This window comes from Danio rerio, chromosome 5 (assembly GCF_052040795.2).
Source record: "Danio rerio strain M-AB ecotype USA chromosome 5, GRCz13ab, whole genome shotgun sequence".
In the NCBI taxonomy this organism is placed as follows: Eukaryota; Metazoa; Chordata; class Actinopteri; order Cypriniformes; family Danionidae; genus Danio; species Danio rerio.
The window spans coordinates 48679040-48705237 of record NC_141025.1 but is presented as its reverse complement, the minus strand read 5'-3'; the positions used below and the strand labels follow the sequence as shown (position 1 = coordinate 48705237).

Sequence of the window (26198 nt, the reverse complement as noted above, 5' to 3'; positions counted from 1 at the left end):
CTGTCCACATGAAAATGCAAAAATGTTGTTGAAGGGCATGCCGAATGAACAGGCTGTAATAAAAGCCTTTGAATAAAGCTGTATTGCGCAATAAAAAAAAAAGAAGTTCAGGAGACAAAAAAATAAAATAATAATAATAATAATAATAATAAAATATTTTACTAGAGTTTCTAAAAAAATCTTCACCCTGGCCAACATTTTTAGAACATTTCGGTGACAGGCACCTGGTACTGCATTAATATTATAAAAGGAAATAAAATTTTAAAAAGCAAAAATCACACCTGGCTCTTCCACTGAGCCAACTTAGTCACCAGCCAATGGCTGTTTCTCAATTCCAAGAATGCTTAGAATAGACTTGTCTTCTTGTGGAGACCATTCTTCCAAGTTACCTCGGTAGAACGAACTCAGGAAACCACAAGAACACAGAACGCATCCTGTGAATAATGAGATGCTTTGTTCTTCATGGTCACATGACCTTCATGCGTTTTTAATGGAAAATTGTTTAAACTATACCGCATTCATACAACGATTTATGGCTTTTCCCCTTTTCACACTATAAACTATTCAAAAAGACCCTACAAATATGTGTTGCACAATAGAAATAAAAATTATTTAAATACGAATTTCATCAAATAAACACCCTTAATGTATTTGTGCCTTTATTAAGAATTTAATTGTGAATGTTTACTTTCACCGTCTCATTTAGGGGAAACTCCTGATATAAATAAGTTATATCTCTGAACTTTAATAATAGATCTATATAAAATGTTGTGCTTTCCACCTCCTTTATTCAGTTGCAATGACTTCTATAGCATGTTCGGTGCTCAAGTCTGCATCTACGCATCCTTGATATCAAGAACACATCTGGGAACTTTAAGGCATCCTCCATTTATGTGGTCTTGAGTTTTGGAACTGAATTTTGGCAGTTGATGATGACATTACATGAGAACACAAGGACGCAAGATCACCTAAGAAAGCATATTGAGAAAGAACCATTTAGTTGTCATAGTCCCTTAAATACTAATCACACACACACACACACACACACACACACACACACACACACACACACACACACACACACACACACACACACACACACACACACACACACACACACACACACACACACACACACACACACACAAACACATACACACACCTGACCAGCATTACCCTAATTACATTCCTTTAAAAGCAGACAGTTCCCACTAGCACACTGTCTGGTCTCACCTATGCATATCAGACCCCTGGGCTTCTCACCTGGGTCCTGCACTCAGTGTTTTCCCTGTGTGCAACATCATCTCCGGAGTCTGTGTGCTTACCTGTTGTCTGTTCCCAGCTCCTAGAAAGCAAACCATTCTCAGCATCAAAGACTCTGGTAAAAAGAGACATTTGTATCAATTTCCTGTGTTTGTCCTCATCATCGCAATCTTATCTGCCTGCATCTGCAGCCATATCTGCTCATATCCTGCTTATTGTTCAATAAATGTGACTGTTTGGTTTGAAAACTATGTGCATCTCCAGTGGCACTTACCGTTACAATTGATATGTTTTAGCAAATATAATATTTTGTCCCTTATTTTGCATAAGACTATAGTGTAGGATTGCTTCATTTAATGTTGCATAAATATTTAGAAATGTACTGTGCAGTAAAGTATACCACTTTATTTATAGAAATAACTTTGTGGTTCTTCACGATCAGTCATTCTGTGACATCTAAGATGAGTGTTATTTCCCAAAGTAGTCACAAGTGTTGCTAAACAATATTTCTTATCTAAATTAAAATTTTTCTAACCTTATTTTAATCTCAATAAACACGCATGCTTGATGACAGTTTCATTATTTAAGGGCATTCTTTACGACACTGATAGGATCAAGCGTATATTTTCTTTTGAATATTAAAATATTTTCTTTTAAATCTAAATGTATATTATCCAGCCATGGGTTTCTTATTAAACACTCCCTTGCCTGAACTTGCTGTAAGGAGAAAAAAATATAAAAAATCAGCACCAAGGAAAAATCACACACATTTTGTCGATTTACAAAAAACTAATTTGATTAAAAAAAAAAAATGAGTTGTAAATATGTCATCATAAATTACTGGAAGTGATGTTTCAGATTTTTTTGTGGATCTAAAATAATTTGATCCTTTGTTTTTATTGACGTTTACATTTGCATTTAGCAACTACTCACAAAAAAGCCAGTCTGTCAGAAATTGCGCTGAAAAACACTGGATGTCATGTGACTTAACCAAAGCACATCATTGGCTACTCTAAGGTCTTCTCTTTCCAAAAAAAAAAAAAAAAAAAAAAATATATATATATATATATATATATATATATATATATATATATATATATATATATATATATATATATATATATATATATATGTTGGTCTTAAAGAAACAGTGGCAGGGAAATGAACACAAGTATCATGTCACTATATGGTTACGCCCTGCAGTAGAGGGTTAAACACTCCCTCACCTGAACTTGCTGTGAGTGAGGAGAAAATGAAAAAACAAACAAACATCAGAACCAGGGAAAAATCAGATCCTCAATACAAAATAATGACATATTAAAAAATTGCAAATATAAAACAGAGGTTTGTGATACAAAAATTACAGTGGAGCATTAATTAAATGCTTATTTTCCACAAAGCAAAATAAATCATCCACCGCATTTGAGTAGTGGACAGCACAAGCAAAAAGATCATAATTTGAATATTTTTCTTTGGCAAAAAATATATCTTTTTGAAACATTTTTTTTTGTTTTTTGGTTTAATTTGTATCTTAATTTTCATATATTTTTGTTGGTCAGTTATCTACTAGATGAACAAGAATAACGAATACCATCTGAGGGTAAGTGCTTCAGTCCGCTATATGCTTCAGCGCCAAAGTGCACACTTGTTTGTTAAATAAAATAAAATGTAGCCTAAATAAAATTAAAGTAAAATATTTACATTTTCAAAAAAACTTATATTAAATACAAAATCAAGTAATTTCAATAAGTGGGAGAAGCTGTTACAATGTAATAGCAAGACTAAATCTGTTTCTAGATTACATCAGAAGAACAAACTTGGTCGGAGGCTGAGAGAACTCAGAAAAGTTTGTGTGGAGGTGTCTGCATATTTGTGCCAATCTGTCAGATAAAATTGCTTAAAACACTTTAATATAGTTAAACGCCCATTTGTCATGTATGACTCTACACAAAACCCTACATCAAGGAAATCGTTCTAAAATCATAACAAAATCATGTAATTTGATCGAGGTTTAAATTATTAATCATGCTAATATTCAATCTATATCCTTTTCTCAGATATTAACCAATCAATTTGTGAATAAAATATTGATTAATGCAGGTTTTGTAATAATCACAATGATAATATGAATCAGAGTTGTACAGTATGCTTATTTAATAATAGGGATACAGAACATCAAGGAGGTTTGTTATTGCAGAACTAATCAGCCCAACCTAAAGTGGAAGGCTGTTTTATTAGGACGAAGGGCTTTATTCTACAAAAACAACTATCCTGGGTGTACTTTATCCTGATTTTACATGGCTGCTTGCCACAAAACATAAACATAAGATACAAAACTTTGAACCATGACAGTTTATTAGCTCTTCAGTGAAACCCAACGATGACAGAAACTAAAATAGCTGATGGAATGTACAATAACTTGTGCATTGTCCAGTCACAAGATGACACCAAGCAGTCAAGTAGTTAAACATGCTGAATAAAGCATACTAACTTACCTACATATTCATTTATAAAAACATGGTGTGACAGACAAGCAGAGGCATAAGAATGTGGATTTAAGCATATGGAGTTGAACGTATTCACTAAGGGTCAAGAGTGATTCAAAGTTCCAGGATAAGCCTGTGTTATTTAGCGGTTGTTATCTCAATATAACATCACTTGTAATGTTATGACTGACCATTCAAATAGAGAACCAGAATGGAGTCTTCCAGGCAGCAGTGTAATAATCACTTACCTTGTTCTGGATTGGAGATTTTGATTAGCATGTAGAGTAAACAGGGAAGTAAAGTCTAGATGTATTTCTGAGCATGGAATGCCTTTGTGATACTGTGCCTTGACTCTAGTTATTTCATCGGATGCTTATCCTACATTGCCTCTTGTAAAGACACCACTAAGATTCCTTCAGAGAGAATGTGTTAACCTCCAATTGCCACCAGCAACACAAAACCCCAAACAGTTTATCACACACAGTCAATGAGGAGAACTTCACCTCAGACCAGATACGATCAGAACCTAAGAACAGCTCCTTTCACAAGCCGATGAAGATAGAGTGGAAAAAGAGAAAAGTCTTCCTGTAGTGTGATCAAGTTGATGGAGGTGGATGATAATGGTTGGAGACACTGGGTTTATGCTTGCATTAAAGGCCCATAGGCCAGCGATTAACAGTCAAACACATGCATGCTCAGCCGGATAATCTGAGCGCTGCTGCTGCTGAATGATAAATACAGCCTGGGCTCCAGCAGGGTCAGACGTAACAGCTACAGCGTTCAGATATTGTATTAAAACTTGCCCTATGAGACTGTCCTAATTCCAAAGAGCCTGACCTTCAGAAGATTATATGTGAACGGTCAGCGACTACATTCACACTGCTGCAGTGTCGGCTCATTCTGAAGAACTAAAATACAGTAAAATGAGTTATGGGTGTGAGAGGAAACGACAGCCGTATTATTTTCTGACTACTGCAGTTTTACAGATGTCACAAATTGTTTTAGTTTTTTTTTTTTTTTTGAAAGTGAGTTTGGCTGATGTGTGCAGAAAGGCAGCTGACAGTGTTATGTCAGTGATAAACGTATGAAATAGGTATGTGCTTCCCGGGTTATTTTTCCGCTGTCAGCCAGTAATGTAAGGCCTGTCAAGGTCTCTATTTATGAAAGATGGAAGCAAAAAGAGATCACAGATCTAGAAGAACAGGAGCAAAGAGAGTGTCCAATGCATTTGATGCATTTGTAATAAAATATATTTATTATTGTCATTAATCATGTTATTCTGATTTTTTTTGCCTTTATAAATATTTGTTGATTTGTAACAATTAAGTAAGGCAAAGGCAATAAACAGATACGATTGCAGTATAATATTTTAGGCCTTGAGATAAACCAAACCAAACAAGTACAAATTTTGTGTAATAAGATATATATGTTTTTCATTTGGATTGTGAACATTATATATATATATATATATATATATATATATATATATATATATATATATATATATATATATATATATATATATATATATATATATATACATTTTTTTTTTTTTTTTTTTTTTTTTACTTGAAGATGGACAACAAAAGCTTTTCAAGTCTAAGGAGATCTTATTTTTCAGTGTCAGTATTAAAATCAAAAGTTATTGTGATTTATATTTCTCAATAGTCAATGTGTCTAAATTCTACAAACGGACCATCAAAATAAAGTGTGACCAGCAAGTTTATTATTATTATTATTTTTATTATTAGTATTATTATTATTATTATTATTATTATTATTATTATTATTATTATTATTATTATTATTATTATTATTATTTAAAATAAGAAAATATAAGTACAACAATAAATACATACAATGTGGACATACATCATAGCTAAATGTCATTTATTTAGAAAAGCTGGTGCAGCACACTTCTGTATATACCGTACTACTTTAAACTGTTCTCACGCTCCTGCTTCTCACAATATAAATACATATATAAACAAATAAACTCTGCTTGCCATAGTTTACACAGGACTGGCAGTATATATGGTATGTGGTTTATTTTGATAGGTTATATGATTGTGTGGTGTTAAGCGCTCCTCAGTGCATTCTGAGAGAGAGAGAGAGAGAGATCATGTCACTCACCTCTTCGGTGAAATTTTCCCTGGTTTTTGTATGAATCAAATATGGTTTCTCAGCAACGCTTAAAGCCTTCCACTCTCTGTCCTTCCATTTATCATGTCGGCTCTCTTTTTTTGCAGAGGATTTGCCTTTTAATGTCTGAAAGCAGACATGACAGCCATCTCCATCTCCAAACTTCGTTGTAAATGTAAATGTTTTTTTTTTTTTTTTTTTTTCTCCGTGTGACAGTATTTTAATGTTAACATTACAGACTCGTGCTTGTGTGAAAATATCCCCAAACTGTTTCTGTAAACAAAGTTGACATTCAATTAATGTCACATGGTTATCTATTTTTTTATTTTTATTTATTTGGACTTAGACAGTTGTTCATCGGGCACACTCATTTGTTACAATCACATTAAAAACAAGTAAAACAGGGCAGGAATTGAAACACTAAAATGAATTAACTGGGGCAACTAATCGAAATGAACCTTATCGATTTTGTTAGCTCACATTGCTAGTTTGCCTTTAAACAATTCTTTTGTGCATGTCATTAAGACAAAAAGGTATTGGTATCTGAGGTATTGGACAGGGTTAGCATACTTCACCACACCTCTCCAACTGTCAGTTTTGACAGCACTATGATAACAAACAGAAATGGTGAAGAGGGGGTGTCTGTTAGGTTGTAATAACTCTCCCCAAACAATTTTCCTAATCTTTGTTAATTAAATGCCTACTTTACTACATCCAATCAGCTCGCAGTAGAAAAAAACAAGCCATGCCCACTGTTTTCCCATTTAAAATTCCATTTCTCTATGAAGTGTCACAATATGAAAAAAAGAAAAAACGGTTGCAGCTTCCAGTTCATTCTGACTTTAATAAGTGGATGCAGGAGGGATACAGACAAACCATTACAATGACTTTCGTACAGAACTGTACAAGGTTCATAACAGTGATGGCATTTCTAGATCTCTATAAATTATATACTTCATTCATTCATCAACATTTATTATTTACATTATTTTTGTTTGATTGATTACTCTAACTAAATACATTAAACATATTTTAAGACTATATTTAATGATTTAGTCCGTGCTTTTTACATTTCAAGCAAACATATGACTCTGTATAATGACAGTGTTGATAATGACTCAGACTGTTCTAAACTGAATATATGCGCTCAAGATGTTTGCACCCAGTTCCAGGTGACTATTCGAAAAAACAAGTTTTGATATTTACTATTCATATCTGTTACTATGGTTTCAGTCATTACGCAAAGCCATTAGAGATGGAGAATGACTTTGAATAAGTGTTCACACAGATTTGATCCATTCTGCGGTTGTTTACATACACAACAATTAGAGAGTCGCACCTGCTAGAAAGCACTGCTGTCAGTCCCAAAAACTAACTGTGGGTGCACAGCCAAAAATGGAAGGAAGGAAATGTCTGTTTTAGTTCTTCTACACTTACATTTCATGATATTTTCAGCATGGCTCAAACCACCACCTGTTAAATTGCATATACTGTTGATGTTACTGGAGAGATTATATGAAAGAGGATTGACCACCTCTCTCTCTTTCTCTCTTCCTCCCTCCCCTCCAATTTCCTCATATCCCTCTATAGCAGCAGATGGTGAGGATCCAACTTCAGCAGGTGGGATATATCTAGATATGGTAATTGTTGTGTTCCCCTCGTTTGGCTCCTGTATCTCTCTTTGTTGCTCTTCCTTCTCCTGTTGTCAGTTTGGGCATGTGTGACCTTGCCTGCATGAAATTCACACGTCTGTTTCAGAGCTCTTCCCTTACCTGTTCCTTCACACCTTCTCTAGATCTCTTCTGATGTCATGTCGTCCTTGATGCGTTTTTCTGTCTCCTCACCGTGACGTTGACTCATAGAGCATCTAAAAAAAAACACACAAAAAAAAAAAACACTTGTTCGTGATACATCACCTAGTGTCCTTTCAGAAGCTGCTATTCTGATTGCTTGCTCATTGTTGACCAGTTTGTATGCCTTTGGTGATAATTTGCATATGTTGCACTGTAAATATACATTCTTAAATAGACATAATTTGGTTTTGTAAGGAAATTTGGCTTTCTCTGCCTCCTCTCGACCTTCTTGGCTCCTTGATATCACACCCATTGATTCCTCTCATCATGCCTGGTCAGCAGTCGCTCTCAAGCCGGTCAGCAGTCAATCTCAAGCTCACTGATCTCTGCTTTGAAGATGCTCAAATTCTTCCCTCCTGCCTCCTTTTATCTGCTTCCAGACTTTCTATAAAACACTTCAGCCCTCCAGTCTTCATGTTCACGGGCGTTCCTCTCACATTGTGAGCAAGATGCACATCTGTTGCAGTCTGGCACCATATACAGTTTCTGTAATTCTTGTGTTGTTTTATTTCTTGAGACTTAAATGTGATGATATGTATTGCCTTTATAAATGTTAAGGAATATTCTGCATTAGGGTATTCAAGCCACAAATAAATACAGGCTAATTTAAATTAACACACACAAACACACAAAAAAAAATCATACATGGTTATACACTACCTGACAAAAGTCTTGTCGTCAATCCCAGTTGTAAGAGCAACAAATAATAACCATCTAGTTGATCATTTATAAAAGTGTTAGAAGGTAGAATTTTCAGATGAATCATCTGTTGAACTGCATCCTCATCATCAAAAATACTGCAGAAGACCTATTGGAGCCCTCATGGACCCAAGAATCTCACATAAATCAGTCAAGTTTGGTGAAGGAAAAATCATGGTTTAAGATTGCATTCAGTATGGGGGGCATGTGAGAGATCTTCAGTGTGGATGGCAACATCAACATCCTGAGGTATCAAGACATTTGTGCTGCCCATTCCATTACAAACCAGGAGAGGGCACATTTTTCCAGCAGGATAGCGCTTCTTCTCATACTTCAGCCTCCACATAACATTTCCTGAAAGCAAAGAAGGTCAAGGTGCTTCAGGATTGGCCAGCCCAGTCACCAGATATAAACATTATTATATTATATTATTGAGCATGTCAGGGGTAAGATGAAGGAGAAGGCATTGAAGATGAATTCAAAGAATCAAGATGAACTCTGGGAGTCCTGCAAGAACACTTTCTTTGCCATTCCAGATGACTTTATTAATAAGTTATTTGAGTAATTGCAGAGATGTATGGATGAAGTCCTCCAAGCTCATGGGAGTCATACACAACGTTAATTATTTTTGCACTGAACCATGACTTCTTATTCTATACTGTACATTATTACTGTTAGGTGACAAGACTTTAGTCTAAACACAGTCAGGCCTTACTGTCCTAATTATATAATTAAAAATCAAGGCATAATCATATTTTATTTGGGTAAAATTAGTGTAATTTAGAGGCCTTTGCCTTTTATATAAGCCTTCTGATACCAAATGATCAACTAGAAGTCAAGTTGTTATTTGTTATTCCTAAGACTGTTGTTATGTAGAGTATATGGCAAATATGGTTTACAAGGACAGTTCGTAAGCTTAATGATTTTATTCTATAGAAAAATATAAAAACTAAATATAAAAAAATAAATAAATAAAATCTGGCCTCAATTTACCCCTAAACTGAAGTGGACAAGATGCTGTATCTAACAAACCTTTACCAAACTAACTAACTAACTGACAAACAAAAAAAGTACTTCCATTTATACCTGTCCATTCATGACAGATTTATCTAGTCAATGCTGGCAAATGAGCAATTCTGCAGCTCACTTCTGCATAGGGCACCACCTAACAAGGGTATCCAAGTATCCCAGGGGACTCCATCAGCACACACCCAACCCCCTGCAAGACATTGCAATTTTGACAGCTAAAGTAATAGTGCATGCACAATTGCAAACAGTTTCAAACATAAGACAACACAATGTGAATGTACTGCAGTCTATGCTTTTCCTTTGCACCTTATAATCAAATCCCAGCAAATTCATTCATAATAACCATGGTTAGATTAAATACTTTAATGAGATGAGTACTTAATCACAACAGGTTTCCTTATGCACAAGCACAAACTCACACATGAGCTGATGCTGTTTCTTTCAACGCAGTCTCACAGCAAATGATAACTTTTTGTCTAATTCGTATTTTACTGGATAAAATACAGTTTTAACCCACAAATGAGCAGTCTGTCAGATGAGGAAGAGCCGGAGTCAGAGACAATCCAAAATACAGTTTATTGAAGATAGCTTGCAGTTTCTTCAGCAGAACTCAGCTTCAACACTCAGCTTCAATGAGTTCATAGTCCGATCTCACAATCACAAAACATCAACAATTATACTCTTATAAAATGTCATTAACTGTGTCATACATATAGGTGTTTAAACCTGATCCGTTATACTTAGAACATTTCCACGTAAAATGTTGCATGATATCTCAATATCTCAAGCATACAAACGTCAGATAGCCACTATAGGCTGTTCAGAGCTGACCCCAGACCTGTTAAATGGTCCATAAAGGAAGAGAACAGACACACAAAGTGCAATCTGTTTCTTACTTAAGGCTGAGTGTACTCTTCATTGTCTTATCAAAACCGGTTAAAAGCCATCACAATCTACATCCAAAGTGGCATCTTGCATACTACACAACATCTGTCTTGCACAAAAACGAAATCACTTTAGACAGCATTAACTCATAGCAATAACAATATGAACAGTTGTTTTCAGTCATCAGGACCTGCAGTTCCAGGCAAGAGGTCTCCAGACCTTTCACTTTATTTGGTGGCTACTGAAAATAGAGTTTTGACAGACAAAGGCACATCAACTGAGCACTCCTAAATTCATTCTTAAATTAGGTAATGCTTATTTTTATTAGTTTAAATAATTTCAAAGATTAAATGCTGATTTTAAAAAATCATATTAAAAAATTTAGAAAAAATATAAATGTTGATCCTTGATGAGATGGATTTGAAGACAGAAATCCCACCCATCAGTATTAATTTATTCAATCACATTTGTATATTTAAGTACAATTTGCTAAGGGTTTGGGGGCATGCCTTCTTTTGAAGATTGCATTTTGTGGGAATAAAATTATATATGAATTTGTACAAATTAGCCTCCTTTTTGACAACATGTAAAATAGCTATCTTTTCTTGTGAGATGGGTATGGTTTGATTACAGTGAAAACAGTGCAGTTTTGATTACAGCATCATTTCTTAAAAATAATGCTTGCACATTAACTTTTGATGACATGAAGTTAATTAAATTAACAACAAAATCATTTTTTTTTTACAGACACTGGTAGGTATATCATAGTACACTCAAAAATAAAATAAAATAAATAAATAAAAGGTTTACAAACTTTAGCTGGTCCAAATAATGTTGAAATTAAACATTTCACTTATGTTTGTCTATTAAAACCAAAAGAGTTGTGTTGGATAATAGAAAAAGTAAGTTTTAAAATTTACACAGCTCACTTAATTAAAATGAATGAATGGGAGTTATGTTGCTTCTGCACAGTACCACATTTTGGTCAATAGGTCAACATAACATTCATAATTTAGCTTTAATCTTTTTAAATATATAGAGTTTAATAACTAAATAGAATAAAGCAAAATTGATAACTTAACATTGTTTATCTTTACATTATAACATTATTTATGATTTATTTCACTAAAATAAATATTCTTTCTTTATGATGACTACGATGGAACCTGCTGACTTAAAAAAAGTTAATAAAAACCAAAATATATATATATTTTTTTGTGTACTTCCGTAATCAGGGGTTTGCATCACATTTAGTAAACATTAAGCAATACATGAATTTATATGATTAACAATGGACTGGATGTTATGCAAATAGCATATACTGTAACTAATGCACATGGCAATAGTTGCAGTGAATGTAGCTTTTGTTCAGTAAACAAGCCCAATCAAATACTAAAGATTCTTGCAACCGCATTGCAGCTCTTACGTTCCTGTATGGCCATTTTTAGTGTTTTCCCATTTTCACTTTTCTAGAAGTAGGCCATTTTATTCACCTAATATGGACTCTGTAGGTATTTATATAATATATAATGCAGCTGTCATATCCTATCCAAAAAAACTGCCATTTTGTATTAGTTTAGAATCCAAAGTGGTTTCTTAAGCCTGTTTAGAATTGCAGATAAGCTCTACTAACTTGTCAGGCAGCCGTGCTTTTTTTTTTTTGCTGATGCTACCAGTTTTACTGTAAAGTATGTGTAGTTTACACTTACTGTACCAGCATCTCTTAGCTTCCCAAAGAAAGTTATCTTTGATTCACACAAAAGTCAGCTGGTGCCACATATTGTGTCCTAACATTGTAAATTATTTACTGTAGCCTCAGCCACAAGACTCTTAAATGGATTTGATCTTGTTGGCTTTGTTAAAGCTATAAATGTCTGTGAACCCCTTGAAGAATCCATAAAAAATCTGAAAATGTAAATAATTTGGTCACACTTAATTTTGATGGTCCATTTGTTGAATTAAAGTTACATCGCTTTTAAATGCCAACTAATTCTCATTGGATTATAAGTAGGCTGTTAGTTTGGGATTAGGGTTAGAGTTAATGTAAGTTGGCATATACAGTACTTGCAAAGTTTCTTATAGTCAGTTAAATATCTGTTGAAGGAGGAGTAACAGCAGATATTAAGCAGACAGTCTGCTAATACTTAAATGGACCATCAAAATAAAGTGTTACCCATGAACCTTGAAATGATTTTCTGCATGTGGTTGTTGGCTACAATCTGACCTGAAAAATAAATAAATAAAATGAAATAAATCCACAGAGCGGATAAAGTTTAGATGTTGTTTTGGGATATTTTTGATTAGTTTCAGCTCAAAAGCTCACATATAATCTGGCATTATTTTAGATTTTTTTTTTCAGCGTCCACAAAGGCTAGAACAATGACCCCTGTGTGTACTTCAGTAGAAGCCAGCAGCATTTACAACACTGATTTCAAGCAGACATGATGTGGCATGATGGTTAGATTGTCAAAGGTTGCAGATTTGAGTCAGGTCTGTCTGACAGGGACTGGAGTCTTGTAAAGATTGGAGTTGAGGGAGTGAATAACCTGTGCTCTCCTCCACCCTTAATACCATGACTGAAGTGAGACCAAGGCATCAAAACCCCAACTGGCCTCTAAGGGTCCAATTATGTGGGTACAATATTTGTATTAATTAGTGATTGTGCACTTGGATGGGTTAAGGGATGTTCACCCCAACTTTGAATTATTATTTATTATTCATCCTCATGTTCTTTTGCCCCCCTTGAGACGTGTATTCATCTTTGGAACACAAACTTAAGATATTTTAGATTAAATTTAAGAGCTCTCTGTCCTTCCATAGGGAACAACAGTAGAGAGATGTTCAAAGTCCAGAAAAGGAACCAAAAACTTTTTTCATGCAACTTCAGTGGTTCAACTTTGTTTGCCTACAGTATATCTTCTTTCCTGCTTCAGGTCATCAGGGTGAATTTCACTACTGGCAGTAATATATTGCCATTAAAGTCAGCAGCGCAACACACAAGCACCATCCCACATAACGAAATATCTCTGGCCCAGCTCTGGCCCACACAATCAGCCTTTGCTTGGCCCACGTGCTGCAGTGAACTGCGATACACAACTAAATCAAGTCTGGCTTCCAGACAAGGGCCACATACGGGACTATATTATAAGGGATATAACTTATAACTAAGCCTGAACTGGGACAGATATGTTGGTGTGTCACAACTGCATTGAAAAGGATAAACACATGAATCGTTGCGCAGTAGGCATGCAATGGGCATGCTTTTTCTTCACCTAATTGTTAGAATTTTATTTTTCTTTATTTGAAAACAATAAAAATGTATTTTAAATGTGAGTCAAGATAGGCCACACTTACATGGCCCACATATCAATCATTAACATCTGGGTCAAATACTATATTTCACATCTGGCCCAAGTATTGTGTGCCACCTTGAGGATGGTGCCACCTCTGCCAAACCAGGGCCATGTTTGACCCACATGCTGTATGCCAGTACTGGATGAATGCCTGCTGTGCCAGATGTTTGCCAAATCGGGGTCAGAGTTCTTTGCTACCTGGGATGCTTTCTGTAGTAAACGCGCACCCTAATCTGATATTGAAGACATGGACAAACAATGTATGTTTTTTTTTTTAATTATTGTTTGTTTGTTTGTTTTCTCATAAAAGGGTTTTGGAGTTACACAATACACGTGATTATAGTTAAACCAATGAAGTTGCATGGAATGAATTTCACCAAAAACATTTTAATTTCTGTTATGAAGAATGCCTCAAGGGATCAAAACAACTTCCGTGTGAGTGATCATTAATCACCATACTTGGCCTTCCTTTTTTTTAAGATTCAAACCAAAATTATAGATATCATGTGGATAGAAATGCTCCTTTGCGTGCGTGCCATCATAAGATTCACTGGTATACATATTGGTGTGATAAATGCTGTCAAGACCCCCAGGCTGTCAGCTTAATAGCATGCTACATTGTTGATGTAATTATACAGATTAAGTAAGATCAAATGCACTATTATATTCTAAATTTATTTTCCCATGCACACATACCTATTACAATGTCATTATCAAAAGCTATTTGTATTTCATTGTGTTGCAAAGTTAAGAGCAAAAGAGAGAAGCATTCAATCCATATATCCAATACATATGCACTCACCGACCCCTTTAGTCACATTCCACAGATGCTCTATTGGATTGAGTTCTGGGAACTGTGGAGGCCGTTTGAGTACAGTGATCTCAGTGTCATAAGAAAAACAGTCAAGAAAACAGTCTGAGATGATTTGAGCTTTATGACATGCTGCGTTATCTTGCTGGATGTAACATCAGAAGATAGGTACACTGTGGTCATGGACATGGTCAAGGGATGGACATGGTCAGCAACAATAGTCAGGGAGGCTGTGGCATTGGCACAATGTTCAATTGGTACTAATGGGCCCAAAGTGTGCCAAGAAAATATTCCCCACACCATTATACCACCACTACCAGCCAGCCTGTATATTTAAAGATTTTCTCCACAGTATGAACTCTGACTTCACATTGAGAAGAACATAGCCTGGATAAGTTTATTGTGCTGTACCTTCAGACTCAAGCAAAGCGCTAAAAGCTAAAATTGGCAGATAAGAGGTGAAACTTAAGTGTGATGACAATTTTAAAAGCTAAAACACAATCTGAATGATGCTTTGCTGCATTAGATCAGAACCTCTTTCTTTTAATACGTCACCTTGCGTTTCGCCTCTCCATTCTTTGTTCAATTATGGATTTGATATGTACATTTTCTATGCAGCTGGAGAACATTCATCGCAGCCCACTGGGCCCTTATTAGTGTAGTTCCTATGGAAGAACGTGCTGCATGAATAATACACTTTCTTCCTCCTCCTGGGGAGTCAGAGTGATGGGCCGAGTAACTGCAGCAAACATTAGTATGCCATTATATAACTAAAGGTGGGCTTGAGTTCACCGGCCAATATTATGACCTCTCCATCAGACACTGACATGCTAAAAGCCCTCTTTTTAAATGCCCTGCCTTTGGCCCAAACACCATTTGTCTAATCCGAAAAGCATTATTCCAATTTGCTGTGTTGTGCATTTCAACTTTGAAATGTAAAGGGGTGGCTTCTGTTCTCACACAGGTCTTGCTATGCCTGGTAATTGTTAGCATCAAACGACTGGCAGTAATTTGCAGGATTTGCGTTAAATGTAGTCTTGTGAAAGGCTCAGCATGTACAGCTCAGGGTAAAGACGTGTTCCCTAAGCAGGTTAACAGTACAACATTTTCCATTAGTTCTTAAAAAAAAAAAAAGAAATAAAAGTGGCCTTTGACAAATGTTAATCTGTCTTATGAAATACGCATAAACATTTCCTCTTGAGAACAAACGCAGCTGGCTTTAGAGCACTCCTTTATTGTTCATAAAAAGCATCCACAGCAGGTGACTAATGAAGAAAGGATTTTAACATTTAGCTTTAATATTGTAACTTGGAATTAATCATATTTGTTCTGGTAAAAATAAATAAATAAATAAATAAATAAATAAATATAATAATAATAATAATAATAATAATAATAATAATAATAATAATAATAATAATAATAATAGATGAATAACTACATCAATTTTTTTTTTTACTTTATTTGTTTGTTTTAAATCACACAAGGGCTATTTCAACCAAAAATGAATTTACTTACACTTTACTTGTTTCAAACCTTTAGTTTGTCTTTTTGGGAAAGAAAATATAATAACATAAATTATATACAGTTAAAGCCAGAATTATTAAACCCTCCTTTAATTTTTTTTTCTTTTTTAAATATTTTTCAAATGATGTTTAACAGAGCAAGGATGTTTTCACAGTATGTCTGATAATATTTATATATTCATTCATTCATTCATTTTCTTTTCGGCTTAGTCCCTTTATTAATCCGGGGTCACCACAGCGTAATGAACCGACAACTTATCCAGCACGTTTTTTCGCAGCGGATGCTCTTCCAGCTGCAACCCATTTCTGGGAAAAGATTTATAAATATATATACATCTCTAATTCTGTGTTTTATCAGCTGCTTGACCAATTGATTCCTTAATATCAAATATATACTGTATCATCTACCATTTGTTAAGTTATTACGAACTTTAAGCAAAATGTCACAGAAATAAATTTGAAGACATATTTAATTCACTGATGGATTGTGAGCAATTATGTCATGCTGAAGGATTACAAAAGAAACACCCAAAATTTGCTCTCAACAAATTCCCGCAGATGTTTTCATTTGGCCGGACAGTATGTGTTATATCAGCACTTATTCTTGGATGGATGTGAGATGACAGGAGAAAATCTCAAGGCTGTTCTTCTCCTGCCAGGCTGCTATCATGGTGACATTTCCATGGCATTTACTGGCTCCTCTTACTTACACCCTCACCCTCAATATCTGAAAGACTTTCCAAGGTGAGCTTGAACGTACTTTGGCTCCCCTTGGAGAATTCTCTCCCTTGGCAGAGACCTGGACGGCCACTGATTTATTTCTTCTGCCTCTGTTATGCTTTTACTTCCACTCACAGTTGCATCCGTTCAGTTTAGTCAGCATGTCTTGTCATATAAGAGCTGAGTGAACGTTGGGAATTAGAGAGAGGGCAGACGGCTCTAAAAGCCAGAAGTGAACGTTTTTCTTTGCCAGCCATGGTTCTAAGCTGGAGAGGCAAGTTTACTGGGCAGGAGGCACTGAACTGGTAGGAGGCTGATACTGCACTCCCTGTAAAGGATGAAGACAGAATTAGGCCACGTACGAGCTGTGTAAGCTCTTACCCTGCAAACTCTGGGAGCTGAACATCTTCTTTTAATGTGCCTGCATAGGCATTAATGCGAAGGTGTGGATTTTCTGTGGTACAATGATTCTCGATTAAGGGCACAGTGCTCTAAATCACAGCGAACTGACATCGCTTCCCACTGAGGGGGCATAAAATGTGTTCATTGAACTTTCAAAGTTTGAAGACAAGTTAGTGCTCTTGTTACCTGAAGGATCAGTGTGTCCTTTTTTATTGCTGCATAACTAGGTTGTGCAAAGTTCAGAATTAAAGAATTTGCTGCATTAGTAAGGCTGAATTTTGGTTCAATTGGAATGGCAGAAAGAGGACTGCACAGATTCTTCTAGGGCTGCAAAATATATAGCTTCAGCACTGATATTGCAATGTACGCAGCTACAGTAATCACATTGCAGTGCCTGCAATGTCCAGTTGTTATTATAGTTGAGAAGGTGCAATAACTCAATTCAATTTGTGCTTATGTACATAGTGCTTTTGCAATGTACTTTTTTTTTTCAAAGCAGCTTAACATAGAAGTTCTAGTTAACTGAAAGAGTTTCAGTTTAGTTTTCAGAGTTGAAGATCAGTTTAGTTCAGTTCAGTGTGGGTTAATTTTCACTGCTGAAAGTCCAAACCCTGAAGAACAAATTCACTGATGCACATCTCCCCAAGTCCCAAACCAAGGAAGCCAGTGGCAAGGAACAAAACTTCACCAATTGATGAAAGTGAAGGAAAATAAAAGCCTAGAGAGAAGCCAGGCTCAGTTAGTCACAACCATGTGTGCTCCACACAGGTGAGTATATCCTCTCAAAATGCACCAGACCCTTTCATATTAACACTCCATGTTACTGGAAAAATATTTTCCCTCGCTGGTGAGTGGACTTGACAAACCACCTGAAGGATACACTCTCTCCTCGCCACACTGTTAAAAAAAAAAAAAAAAAAAAATTTTGGGTTTCAGACAATTCCTTCATGTTATCCCAACACAAATCAATTAGGTTAACTTTTACTAAAATGTTACAAATTTACGTGAATTTAATATAAAGAAATTTAGTTGTCTGCCAAACAATGGGGGAGTGCATATTTTTGAGTGCATATGATTGAAGAAAAAAACAAAGGCTAAGACTTGTGGCGTTTATATTCTGCCGCTCTCTAAGTTGCTTTGGATAAAAAGTGTCCTCTAAATTAGTAGATGTAAATGTGGATAATAGAGTGAAAGTTTATCTTTTGCATGTGCATGTTGCATGTTTTTAGGCCTATGAGGATAAGCATTTGAATATGGTTTGAATAATTTTGCCACAATAGATTACAATGTTTGCAACTTTAAGAAATAATAATTGTGTTTAATTATTTATTTGATGAAGACTGTAGAGTTGTTTTATATTGTATTATTCAAGTTCTGTCTATGAATACTGTTAGACTGAATAAATAACAGTAATACAAATATGTTTATTCATTTTTTTCTCATTTGTTTTTCGCTTTTTTGTTATTTATTTGTGCTTGTAATTTTTTATACTTTATGGAAATGCACTTTTCTTTAAACCCGTCCCAATTATTCTAAAATGAAGATTTGTTTTTCAAATAGAGCTATTCAAGTCATCTGGTGAGAATAGCAGAAAACAATGAAACGAAAATAAAATATTGCAATGTCAGATTTTTCCAATATTGTGCAACCCCTTCTTTTTTATATTCTAAGTTCATGTCTATTGTTCTATCATTTTATCATCTTGTTTATCTCTTTAGAGCACAGTATTTGAATGAATCATGCAGCACTATTACAGTTCCAGTTTTACACCTGGATTTGATCACTGATTGTTGCAGCATCGTTTAACACCCCAAAACATTTCTTTAATCCACTGATCAAATTACCAAGTGTGCATTTCTTTGACATTTCTTAATTTTAATTAAACAACTTCCTTGATTTTTTTGTGTTCCTCCACTCTTCCAGTATCTTCCAGTGATAAGTGAATGCTGTGTCTTTCATAGCCATAACTTTATCAACAATGAACACTTTACAATAAGGTTCATTAGTTAATGCATTTACTAACATAAACTAATCATGAACAACACTTGTGCAGCATTTATTAATCATAATTGCACATTTACTAATGCATTATTATCAGTCAAGTCTGTGCTTGTTAACATTAGTTGATGCACCATGAGTTAACATGAACTAACAATGAACAACTGTATTTTCATAACTAACATTTATTAACATGAATATATACTATAGTAAATGTATTGTTCAATGTTTGTTTATGTTAGTAAATGCATTACTTAACATAAACTAATGAACCTTTTTGTAAAGTTTGACCGAATGGTCTGAGTGTCAACATAATTCTGGACTGACCATTTCATTATTTGAACTTCCAGGAACTGATTAGGAACTCAGGGAACTCATTTTACTGCGTGACTCTGTTTGTTGTTCTGCCAGAACAAAATAAATACTTAAATAAATATGATACTTTATTTTAATGGTCCGTTTGTTGAATTTAAGTTACATTGCAACCAATCCTCAATAGATTAGTTGATAAATAGACTGTTAAGTTGTAAGTTGACATGTATAGTACTTAAAAAGAGTTTATTTTAAGTTCAATGTGTTGAAGGAGCAGTATCAACAGATATTAATCAGACAGTCTACTAATACTCAAATTGACCATCAAAATAAAGTGTTACCAAATAAAAATGTTGGCTGATTTAGATGTTTACACAAAGAAATAATAGTGTGTGACTAAAGGAGCATCTGATAAACATTTTCATTCACTCCGTCATGTACCCTAACAACATGACATTTCTATTACATAACAACTTTCATTGACTTATTTGCACACATAGGATTTAGTTTTTCCCCAGTTTGATAATGAATATATTGTTCCCCATCAGATCCAAATAAAATAATCTTGTTTTATCAACTAAAGCCCCATTTACACTAATACGTTTTTGTTTAAAAATAGTGTTTTAGAACGAAAGCGATCCACGTGCACACTGGAGTTTTAGCCAGCGTTTCTGAAAAGATCTCCGTCCACACATTACCGCTGAAAATGCTTCTCAGTAGCGTACGTCAACCAGTTCATCAAGTACCTTCCACTGGATTTTATCTCACTGTAGTTGCTAAACATGATATTTAATTAATCTTGTCTCTATCTAACAACTCTTTGGTCTTTTGAATTACTATTACTTGTTCTCAGGTAACGTGTTTTGGCTGAGCACAAAGATAAGTTAATGTTTATGTAATCACATACACTGATTCTGCATATTGACTGATTGCTTCCCTTATTTTTCTAAATTGTAAAAACTTAATGTGCATTGCACTTTTATAATGAACTATTATTGTTTATTAAAACTGGTATTCAGCAAAAGAGACATTATGTTTCGTATTTTTAATGAAAATGAAAGAAGGCAGTAGCCTAATGTTATAGGCTCCGTTTTGTTAAAAATATGCATAAAGTTAAGATGACAGTCATATAAATATGTAAATATGTACACAATGCCTTAACATTTTAAGTGTCTGTTAAGTTGTTAAGATTAAAAAAAAAAAAAAATACAGTTATCTATTCTTTATTGTTAAGAAAGTGAAACAACTTGGCCAGGGTGATGTGAATGATGTTATAAAATGCAGTTTCCTTTGAAGATTTACCCGATGTGTTCTCTGGTGTTTTCCATATCAAACTTGCAAAGTCTGAACTTAAGGAAAGGGTGCAAGACTGAACTTTGTGCACTTAATATTGACAAAAAGCCTCAATCAGATAGGAAAATGTCTGCAGTCCCGTCTCTGTTTTCAGATGTCAACATTTTCCCCCATCCACACTACCAGGGAGAAGCAGCATTTTAAAACCAAAATAGTCCCTTTAGGGTTTTAAAATGTGCCATTTTCAGGGCTTTAAAACTCCGGCATAATGTGGATGGAAGGTGTAACCGTAGCAAAATGTATGCGTTTTAAGACTAAAATGTATTAGAGTAAATGAGGCCAAAGTGAACTTTGGACCAGTTCGCTGTTCACACAACATGCTCCTCAGTAAAGGATACAGTATTGCCTTTGATTGTTTTTGTTGATAAGAGGTTTGGCCACTGCAGGGCTTTCTGTCCAAATTCTCTAAAATATTTGTATGTTGGGAAAAAGAGCATTGCCCTACTCTGCGCTGAACTGGTGAGCAATTTCAACTGTGGTGTTGAGCTGATTGCGATTCTCTACATTATCCTGTCTTCTTGGTCATTTATCTGTTATGGAAAACCAGCCTTTTTGGAGGGGACTTAAATTATTACACAGATGCAATATTATAGAAATATACAGTATAAATTGTACTCTAACTTCACTCTCCACTATATCAATGCATTTGTTTTTAAATGTCCCAGCTTTATCCCCAAGCTTAAAACTGAGTTTTTCAATCTGGGCTCAGTCTATTGGCTTCCACTGTTTAAGTGAATATGAGGCTGCAGTGGGGAAAAAAAAAGTCTTTCTGGAGTCTCCAGCCTTATAAGATACATGCAGGTCATGTGCACATGACCTCGCTGTTGCTCTGCGCTGGTGCAGCTCTTGATTCGGCTTTGCAGGAAGTCTGATTTGAGCTCCAGCTGCCTGCTCGCTCACCCTGTACCTCCCAAACTCTCAGCTCAATCTGCTCATGTCTGAGCCCCCTATCCCTCTCTATAACCTTCAGCCTCCACATCATTTGAGGGCACAGTAATTAAAACACCTACTTCTTCTGCATGCCAAGGTACAATTACCCAGTGGGCTGTTTGTTATATACAGTACGGTGCTGTATAGATGGCGTGGCATGTAATTATCTTGGACAGATTGCTTTATTTAATTGCACCTTTATTTGAGTGAACTTTTCAAAAGTCAGATATAGGTGGTCCAATCGATGGCTGAAAGATTTGTTGAGTGAAGCTCTCACGTCAACGCTGTAATTATTATAATCCGACCAACTGATCACCATATCTCCATATTAATGCGTTATAATTTCCATACCATCCAAGCAACATTACCCCCAATCTGCATAAATGAATACATTAGTGCAGGGCCGTAACCGCCAAATTTGATATACAAATTTGAACAGTCTTTTGACTAATGTAAGACTGCAATGTAAATGTATTGTAATATTAAAGTTGTTGATTTGCTTATATGTATTGTAATGGTTTATATTGTTGGTGTAATTGAGATTCAAATAAATAAGCACAAACAATTGTTCATTTTATGAATATTTAATAGGCCTTTAAAAACAAATTCATCATAGGGTGCTTTATTTATTAAATAGCCTACAACACAGGGTCAAACTGAACAAGACTGCAACCCATAAGGTATAATTAAACATGATCCAGTATGTGTCTGACAACAATAACAAAGATAAGCATGTTTTTTTTTTCTTTTTTCTTTTTTTTTCTTTCTTGTTTTTATTTCATTTTTATTTAAGGGTTGGTTTAAAGAAATGCCACATCCTGGATAACAAGTTCACTTTGATGTTAATCTTTTGCAGGTTGTGCAATGAAAAAAAGTTTTATAGGAACTGAAGCTGAAAAATGTATATCTTACATGATTTCAGCCCTTTCATTGCGAGACAAAAGTGTAATTTAATCAGTAAAGGCTCTATCATACACAGGTATATAAGGTGCAAGACGTGTTTGCCGCAACATGTTGCTATTTTCAGATCAGCAAAACCTAAATTTTCCCCTTTTGCACCACATTGTTTGAATAGCAAATCCATTTGCGCCACTTTGTGGACTCATGGGTGTTCCGGTCTAGAAAAGAGGTGTGTTAAAGTGCTTTGATGGCACGTTGCTATTTTGAGGAACTAAAATAGACTGAATGACCAGCTGAAAGCAGTCAAGCGCAAAGTGTTTGTTGTATTAGTTATGCGCCTTAAACGCCTACACATTGGTTTATACACACAGGATGTACAGCAATACACAAATATCTTTACAAATAAAAATAATTAAGAATTAAAATATTACAAAAATTCTCTACTTAAATATAAAAACCACTGCCTCCATGCCTTCATCTCGTTTTTTTTTTTTTTTTTCAGTTAAATCATAACAACTTGCTTTTGTATGATGCTATTATTATTATTAGTAGTAGTAGTAGTATTAGTATTATTATTAGCATTATTATTAGCATTATTATTAGCATTAGCATTATTTATTATATGCATATGTACATTAGTTTTATTAAAAACAAGCTCAGATCTGTCCACCTGTCAGGTTTTGGACCATATGGGGCATAGGACTTTTGTTTGGATATAACTCATTGACAACACTTCATTATTATTGTTAATTTATTGAATGGGCTACCTATGTCCATTAGAACAATAGCTTTACAATTGCTTTATAATTAAATGACTAAATGTGGTGATACAGTTATACGTAATTCACTATAGCTTACATAGATCATCTTATTATGTTCTTTCAGGAAGCATTTGCTGTCAGTATTTCCTGACTAAGTTGTATGGTCTTTGTAATCACAATGCTTTATGTTGCTCAGTGTTTAGCTGTATATTTCCTTTACCCTTTAAGGACCCTAGTGTTGTGATAATTTATTTTGCCCTTTAAGGACCTTGGTGTTTTAATGACAGATTTTGGTGGAAGTTTCACAGAGTTTTTGGTTGGCAATAATCGACACACGCATTTCGTGTGCTCAGATAGAAAGCGCGTCTGCGACTATTTATTGACCCTTTCTACATAAACTAAAACTAAGTGCGTATTTAACAAAATATTTTAGTCATTGACTTAAATCTGACTGGCTACTGCATTTCTAAAATTTGAATTTCCATTTAACATAATTCATGAGAGTTGTAATAATTTTACCCCAACAGGAACATTATTGCCTCTTTCGACTTTGTGCTGCATTTCGGTGGTTTTGCTTATAAAATGGTTTTGTGAGATTAATTAAATTTAGTGCTCAATGAATAGTAAACTACTAAGAATGTGATTATTGGGCAATTCCAATCCATGACATCTCAATCAGAGCATTTCCTGTTCAACATGTCAGAAAAAAATGACTGTAGGTCAGTTGTCACAGTCACTGAAATATTACTCATAAGAGCTTTTAGTAAAATTGTAACCCTTTTGCAAATAATTTTTATCAACACTGAAATTCATAAAGAGTGGCATGGTCGCTAAGTGGTTAGCACTCACAGTAAGAAGGTAGCTGGTTGGAGTCTTGACTGGGCCAGTTGGCATTTATGTGTGGGTTTCGCCTGTTGTTGTGGGTTTCCTCTGGGTGGTCCGGGTTCCCGTGTAGGTGTAGTATGGGTTAACTGGATGAAATAAATTAGCTGTAGTGTATGTGTGTGTGTGTGTGTGTGCGTTTGTGTGCGTGTGTGTGTGTGTGTGTGGGTGTGGGTGTGTGTGTGTGTGTGCGTGTGTGTGTGTGTGTGTGTGTGTGAATGTGATAGTGTGTGGGTGTGGGTGTTTCCTGCTACTGGGTTGCAGCCAAGACTGGCTCATTCTGAAAACGTACCTCTATATACTTCTATATACTCTATATACTATATATTTCAGGAGAGTGCCAAATACATCCCAGGAGCTAAATTATATATTTTTTTTTCAGTTTTTGTTTTTGCAAATCCACCAGAGGTCATCTTCTCTCTGCATCTCAAGTGCGGCATCATACATGGTAAGCTACCAGACAAACTGGTAACAGCTACAAAGCCGTCCATATGGAGGTAATCGGTCAGCTGGTATCGTGAAAAGGAACTGTATCCTACCACCCTGTATCGTTTTTTTAAATATGAAATGCAGCCATACGCACTTCTTGCTACATAATTTGCAATTTCCAGAAATGTATATACTGTAGGGCTACATTTTCAGAATCAGCCTGTGTTGGTTGCAGCTGGAAGGATAATTACCATCCACAAAACATGCTTTTTTATTCATGTTTGTATGCATTTATAATTTATTTTTTATACTTTTTTACCTATTTTATTTAGAACTCATAATCTTAAAAAAAAAAACATAACTTTATTTATAAAGATTACTGTAGTAACCTATGAAAAATACTATATGTAGGTAAATTCAAACTCCAAGCCTCCAGTTGTCACTCTGTGACACCAAAATACTTCTCTGTGCAAAGAATCATGGCTCCATCAGTGTCCATCAGTTGTACCTTTCAAAATCCTTCATTCTGAATTGCCCTTCAATGTGGCCAGTTTTGAGCACTTCTGTTTGAACTGACACTTCAATATGGCGGACATGATTGTTTCCACTCCCAAGTGCCCTTTGTAGGGCAATATGTCTTGTTTGGAACGCACCATATATGTTGTAAATGCTGCTTGCTTAAACAATATATTTGGACATTTGTTTAGATAAGGAACTTGAAATAATATGCAAATGGTTACATATTGTTATACAATAAATAAATAATAAATAAAATAATGTATAATAATGTGTAACGTCATACATTAGATAAAATACAACTGTTTTATAATAACAAAATTTTTTTTTTTTTTTATTCTGTGATGCAAACTAATGGATTTTTTTGTCAAATGTAGGCTTACAAGAAATATGTGTATCTGATACGCCTGCATACCCAGTTTCATTTTCTTACAAATTATGATTCCAGTGCAAGATTATCAATTTTATTATTACATATTTTTTACATGGTTCCCTGCACAATACAATTTTATCATAGGTTATGATTTGCATAATTTCTGAACTGGCACAATACAATGTAATAAATGTTGCCATCTCAACAATTAAGATATAAGAAATATAAGGATTCTAGTGACTAAGAACTAAACATTTAACCTGAAAAAAAAAAAAAAAAAACCTTTGTTTATATACAATTTTAATGTTTTAATGTCATTTAACACACGACAAGCCATTGATTACCCCACTTATTCCATGGTCATTTGCCAAGGTAGGCCTAAGTTTAAACTAGTTTTGCTCTTTGCAGTGCAATATTTGTCCGATTTTTCATCAGTTTTGACATGTTAGATTGTCTAGTTCCTCCACAGAATCAGCAGTGATAGGCAGACAGTCACATTCCAGTCACCTTATGTTTCTTTTGTCAACGTTTACCACTTCTCGGATGAGAGAGGATCTGTGTGTATGTTTGCTGTA

The 26198-nt window shown here is 34.9% G+C and overlaps 1 protein-coding gene across 3 annotated transcripts in view; it reads left to right on the top strand.

Moving 5' to 3' along the window:
- Positions 1-26198, top strand: part of edil3a (EGF like and discoidin domains 3a) — a 317498-nt gene that overhangs the window by 75039 nt on the left and 216261 nt on the right. Inside the window, exon 2 of one of the 3 annotated variants that reach the window (XM_087254104.1) lies at positions 7485-7511. The exons of 1 other annotated variant lie outside the window; for it this stretch is intronic. In XM_087254104.1, coding sequence (XP_087110230.1) covers positions 7485-7511 — 27 coding nt within the window. Of the gene's footprint in view, positions 1-7481; positions 7512-26198 lie in introns of all 3 variants that reach the window. One more of the 3 variants, XM_087254103.1, reaches the window with a different exon arrangement.